Below are 6,444 nucleotides of genomic sequence, written 5' to 3'. Positions count from 1 at the left end.
TGCTTTACCTACTGCGCTCCTCTTTTGTGTTCTTTCATTCGCTATACCCCTTTTACTAATTTACACCTTTTTCATGGAATTAGTAAGAAATTCACCTTGCTAGGAAATCACATTACATATTATATATTTTATATGTATTCCTATGAGTTTCATGCAATGGGACAGGAGGCTGCCCTTGTACCTCTCAGCTGTCCAGATATTTGCAAAATGTCCAGATTTTTACCCTATATTTTTGGTCTGTTCCACATAAAAATTATATAATATAATAAGAAAAAACCTTCCGGAAGGATGCTGCTGTCGTAATAGTTCCTGAGACAATATTTCTCTCTTATTTAATGTGACGTTTACTATAGCCCTAAAAGTAAAGGCATGTGTAGGAAACTCACTAATATGCCTACATAAGGCATTATGAACATCACCAGGCAGCTATAGCTATAGTAAACGTCACATTAAATAAGAGAGGGGGGGGATGTAAAACTACAAACAGAACTTGCTGAGTCAAGGTGATTGACTGTCTTCCTTTGGTTGGATCTAGTCAGCACCGAGCATTTTGGATTTTTTTTTTTTTTTTTTTTTACATAAAAATTATACTTTTGTCTCAAATCATTGAGGATTAAAGTCACCAAAGAATAGCATACATCTGAGTTTTAGATTTCACATCCTTCAGAAAATACATATTATTATTCTAGCCATTTTCTAAGTTTAAAAGAGCAATATTTAAAGTTTGTCCCCATTTTTGGGCCTTTATGATAGGTTCATAGGTTCATAGATGTGTACTAGGCTAATGGCCCATGAGACTTTACAAGCCTAGCCCATAGGATTACCCTGGCATCGTGCCACCCGACCTTAGTTCCAAGTGTCTCTGTCGAGTAAAGCCACTGGAGTGACCCTCAGGGTGAATTCTCTATTTCCCATCCACTCATCACAATTTCTATTGAAGAGGGCCAGTGAGGTGGTCTGCTTGACATGTATGGGGAAGTCTATTTCATAACATGGGCAGTCTCTAGGTTAAAAACCTGTCCCTCCAGCATGTTCTGTTGATTGTGGTAATGAGGTTGAGGTCTCTGGAGCGTGTGGTGTGGAGGGATTGGGATTTCTTTAGATGTGGCATTTCTAACAAAGTTGGGTCAGATATGGCTTTGAAAGTCTCTAAGTAAGCAATATGAGACAGAATAGTTGGAGTTTTTTGAGTCTGTCCATATAGGAAAAGTGTTTAATGCCTACAATCCTCTTTGTGAGGTACTTTTGCAGCCTCTCCAGTTGTTGAAGGTGTCTAGAGAGATACATGCCAAATGGGGCATTGTACTCGCTGATTGGCCTAATGAGGGAAGAGTCGAGGAAGACAATGACCTCTTTATTCCTTAATGCAAAACCGTTAGTAATGAGATGTGCCACATAGAAGGACTTTCTCACTACAGTGGCAATGTGGTGGTCAAAAGAGAGGTTGCTCTCAACCTGTGTACCCAGATGTCTTATAACGCCTTCTGTGTTCAGTGGACTACCATCAATGTGGTAATTCAAGGGAACCGGGTTTTTTCCAAGGGGGATGATGACACATGTTTTGGCATTGAGCTTAAAGCTATGGTTCTGACACCAGTCGTTGGTCTCATTGAGACCTTTCTGCAGGATACCAACATCACTTGGGGAGTTAATAATAGCTCCTGACTTGCAATCATCTGTGAACTTTGTCAGCCAGAGTCCCTTCGTGTTGGCCTGGACTTCAGAGAAGTAGATACCAAACAGGAGAGAACCCAGGATCGAACACTGTGGGACTCCAGTCATGTCTGGTTGGCAGTCTGACTTGGAGTCAGCTACTTCTACACTGTGGGTTCCATCTGTGAGCCAGTTTGCAATCCACCTAGTGATATAGGGGTTGATGCCTAGCTTAGTGAGTTTTTCTATGATTCCTAAGTGGGGAATAGTATCAAAGGCTTTGGCCAGATCAAGGTAGGGTGTATGAACCACCTTGCCTTCATCCACAGCTCTGGTGACTGACTCAAAGAAGTTGACCAAATTGAGCAAGCATGCTCTACCCTTCACAAAACCAAACTGTGTAGGATCCAGAGTTTGGAGATTCCCTATATCCTTGTTTATTAGGTCCATGATGATACGTTCCATAGCTTTACATATCAGACTCATCAGGCTAATGGGGAGATAATTCCCAGGGTCTGTAGTTGCTCCCCATTTATGGAGAGGGATGACTGTAGCAGCAAGCCATTCAATAGGGACAAAGCCTGAGGTGAGGCTGTGATTGAACTGGGCACACAGGTGAGGTGCCAGTTCACTCTGTAGTTCATGTAGAACACAGCCAGGGATATTGTCAGGTCCCATAGAAGCTGTATTCTTGGCCCTGGACAGTGCTGTTTTAACCTGTGCAGTAGTAATACTGGGTGCCTGGCAATCTACTGGTGTTGTGATTGGTCCTTTGGAGGGGGAGAGGGGTAAAGTTAGTACTGAATCTGATGGCCAGTATATTGGCAATATGTGTTGGCTTGGTATAGGAGGTACCATTGTGCAGTAGCTCAGAGCAAATCTGGGTATTGCCGTGGAGATTTTTTACATAACTATAGAAGGCCTTGTGATTGTCTTTACTATGTACTGCAATTCTGTTTTCACAGCTATCCCCCCATTATATTTGGCTTTGTCCAGATTTCTTGCACTTAGAGGTTGTGAGGTATGTCAGTTATGCCCTTTTTTGCATATTCTCTAAATACAACATTCTAACACAGCTTTATGTCTATTTACATAAGAAGTCCCTACTTAATTATTCATGTCTGTTTTGTACTACAGTGTTGTCTCCCTGTATGGTGCAAGTTGTCTGCTGCCTTAAAGTACACATATTACTATGGCCAACAAATATAAACAAAAAATAATAATGCACCTGCTTTTGTCAGAACACCTCTTATTTAGAACTACAGCATCAGAGTTTAACTGGAGGAACACTAGTAAGCCTGATTATATTTTAAGATGCTCAGCTGGCTTGTTGAACCTCAAAAACAGAATATGTATATATATATATATATATATATATATATATATATATATATATATACATATATATATATATATATATATATATATATATATATATATATATATATATATATATATATATCAGTGAAATCTTTACTTGAATGATGAGTCATGTGTGCCTTATGGGCAGCCAGCTCACTCTCCAATAAATAAAAATTCTCTACTAAAGAGAAGACTTTTTTGTGTGAGTTCCAGCATCACCCTTCATGCAAATCATGAGTATATTTTGCAATAATAACATGTCCAAGAACTATCCATCACATCCTGTAGAATTTTAATTAAACTGTTAAGCAGTGGTGTAGGCAAATATTTACATTTTGTACTCAAACCTAATGTGGGTACCCCCACTATCCACCTATTAAAAATGCACTAAACCCTCAAACTGCTACCCCCAGATATATAAGAAGAGGCACATGCTTTTCAACTGTTTCCACTTATATCTATAAAAAGCTAGTTTAGGAGGTGTATTTGAGCTGGCACATCGGCGTTCGTGAAAATCTACTGCCAATCATTAGCGGACCGGAGTTCCGCTGTGGCGAACCCTAACCGGGAAAAGCCGAAAGACAACAACATTCCTTTTGCACAAGAATTCTTTCTATACCTCTGTACTGCAGATATTCATTTACACAGTTATAAACATTCTGTACTTCTTGAGTGTTGACATTTCTAAGAGATGTTCAGAAAAAAATTACTCACTTGAGTACACTGAGTATGCCTTGCTACACCCTTGCTGTTAAGTATTAAACAGTAAAAATATTAGGATCATGGTAATCCAGTGAATTCCTTTTATGGCACATCACAACTGATCAAGATTTGCTTGCCCTACTAGCATTTCAGTAAACCCTTATGGGGACTGTGTACTGTATACCCACCCTCTTTAAATATTACTTGTTCAAGATCACACAAACTTAAGGAAGGTGGGGTTTCCTCTTCCCTACGGTTATGCAACCAAGGTGTTTTAACAGTTAATCTGGGAGAAGTAGCACCCAGTCCCTACATGGAGAGGTTTTGCTTCATTCCAGTTAATCAAAATGTTAGTTTTCTAGCTTCTTGTCTATTGCACTTCACCAAAATGTGAATCAAGAAACAGAGTACAAAGAACGATTCCAGTTAAAACCTAACATCTACATACTTACTGAGTAAACTATATGAAACTTCAAAAAGGCATCTTTATTCCTCCCAAAGGAAGGATTTCAGAGAGAGTCTTCTAGCTCTGCTAGCTTAAGAGAAGTTATGTGAACTAATCCTTTGTACTCTGTTTCTTGTTTGTCCTGTCACCCTCTGGGTCACTATGTTTCACAACACTGGTACAGAGAATCTCTTTTGTCAAGGTCATTGGGATCCTTTGGGAAGATTTATCATTCTGAAGTGTAATTCCTTTAAATTGAAAGGCCTGAGATGTGGTTAATATGCTTGTGTTTTATTCATAATTATAGTGGCAAAGAAATCCCTCATAAACCTAATACAACTTTTACATTGATGACTGGCAACTAACAAGGAAGAATGATTGCTGCAATCATAAGGATGCCAGCCTAGTTTTATTTACTGAATATACTTATTTTCTTTTTTATTTTAGACCAATAAAAAGGAAATGCGGGAAAACTACGTAAAATCCTTCCGATTCAAGGTATGATAAAGCATTATTATAATACTGTTATGCTGGATTAGACTTCATTGTTATTTTATTTAGTCCTTTTATTATATTTGTTTACTAATGTAGTGCACTGATCATTTGTGACATTTGCATGCCCTGTCCAGATGAAATTAATCACAAGATGTATAGAACAAAATATGGCATAAAACAAAAAAAGATGTATATAAATATCGAAGTATTCATAGATGATAAAATATTTCCTTGACAGATACATAATGATGAGCAGCACAAAATGTTGTCTATAATTATTCATTGGCACAGCTGTATTAAGTCCAAATATTAGGTGTTCTTAGCTGCCTTGAGTTCTTCAGGTTTATTTGTCCTTGTTGCAAAACATTAATTCCTCACAGTTCATTGTGAAAGCATAAACAGTGGTAACACTGCCACATTTCACATTCCATTCACAATATTCTCTTTTACAGATATATGTAGTTAGCTTGATGGAGTGTGACTTCTAAATTCAGCAACTGACTGGGTGGTCCTTAGTCATGTATTGATTGCTATAGCAATAACCCATGCCTGGGTGTGGGTAATGCTGGATTTACCCATGGTTGGTGTGGTTTGGTCTGGTCATGAGGGCGAAGCCCGAGTGGCCAAACAAAGCCAACCGTGGGTAAATCCAGCATTACCCACACCCAGAAGTGCGTTATTGCTATTATACAATGACATTATTTAAGAAAAAAAATAATTACTTTTCTTAAATAATGGCATTGTATAATGCCTCCTTGCTGCCCTTCCACAGCTGTCTGGTATTCTGTGGCAGTTCTGATGTACTGTGCATGCGTATGCATAAGCAGTACATCAGAGCTGTGGGCAAAAGCAATGGAGAAAGCAAGATCTCCATTGCTTTTTACAAACAGTTTCACTATGTTAAATGGGTTTAACATAGCGAGACAGCTTGAAAGAATGCAACGGAGATTCTCCGTTGCTTTTCTAAAGCTGTCTCGCTATGTTAAACCCATTTAAGATAGCGAGACAGTTTTGAAAAAAGCAACGTAGAAAGCAAGATCTCCGTTGCTTTTTACAAACTGTCTCGCTATGTTAAACTCATTTAACATAGCGAGACAGCTTTAAAAAAGCAACAGAGAATCTCTTTTGCTTTTTTTAAAGCTGTCTCGCTATGTTAAACTTGTTTAACATAGCGAGCCAGTGTGAAGCAACGGAGATCTTGTGTTCTCCATTGCTGTAAAAAAAGCGTTATAGTAATGGAAAAAGTCTGGGCGACCAGACCTTTTGCCATTACTATAACTCTGATTTACAACGTGCATGCTGACCAATCAGCGTGCACATTTTTAAATATTAATGGGGGGGTCATTGTATAATCTTCATTTAACCACATTAATTAATGTTTCTTGTTATATTTCCTGCTCCCATAAGTTATAAATATGCCATTTCAATGTGCTTATGTTTACCATGTCAAAACATCTTTGCCACAATCTCACTTTTTTTACTATTTCATAATCAACACATAACTCCACTGATAAGAAAATTAACTATCCCCTAATAGATGTGTGTTTGCCTGTAACAATGTTGACAGAGGTGTGAGTATTAAATAGCAAGCTTTCTGTTTTTAAGGACTGGGACATTAAAGTCTATCCAGTAGCTTGATTCCAGGTTGAAGTGGTGGTAGCTGTTTCCTTTGTGAGGATAGCCACACTAGTTGGCATTTACTGTCATCTGCTTAATTTCTGGCAGCTTTCTGAGCAGATCACTTTACATCCTGGGATTTTGATCAGAGGGTAAACAAATCCTGTATA

General features: G+C 38.3%; 1 protein-coding gene across 2 annotated transcripts in view; it reads left to right on the top strand.

Moving 5' to 3' along the window:
• The window catches only part of CNGB1 (cyclic nucleotide gated channel subunit beta 1), a 734,247-nt gene that overhangs the window by 415,379 nt on the left and 312,424 nt on the right, over positions 1-6,444 (top strand). For both annotated transcript variants that reach the window (XM_044081527.1, XM_044081526.1), the window contains exon 10: positions 4,610-4,660. In XM_044081527.1, coding sequence (XP_043937462.1) covers positions 4,610-4,660 — 51 coding nt within the window. The remainder of the gene's footprint in view (positions 1-4,609; positions 4,661-6,444) is intronic.

This window comes from Protopterus annectens, chromosome 8.part0, assembly GCF_019279795.1.
Source record: "Protopterus annectens isolate FY-2018-M chromosome 8.part0, PAN1.0, whole genome shotgun sequence".
In the NCBI taxonomy this organism is placed as follows: domain Eukaryota; kingdom Metazoa; phylum Chordata; order Ceratodontiformes; family Protopteridae; genus Protopterus; species Protopterus annectens.
Note: the sequence above shows the minus strand (reverse complement) of the source record. Positions and strands in the feature narration are given on the sequence as shown.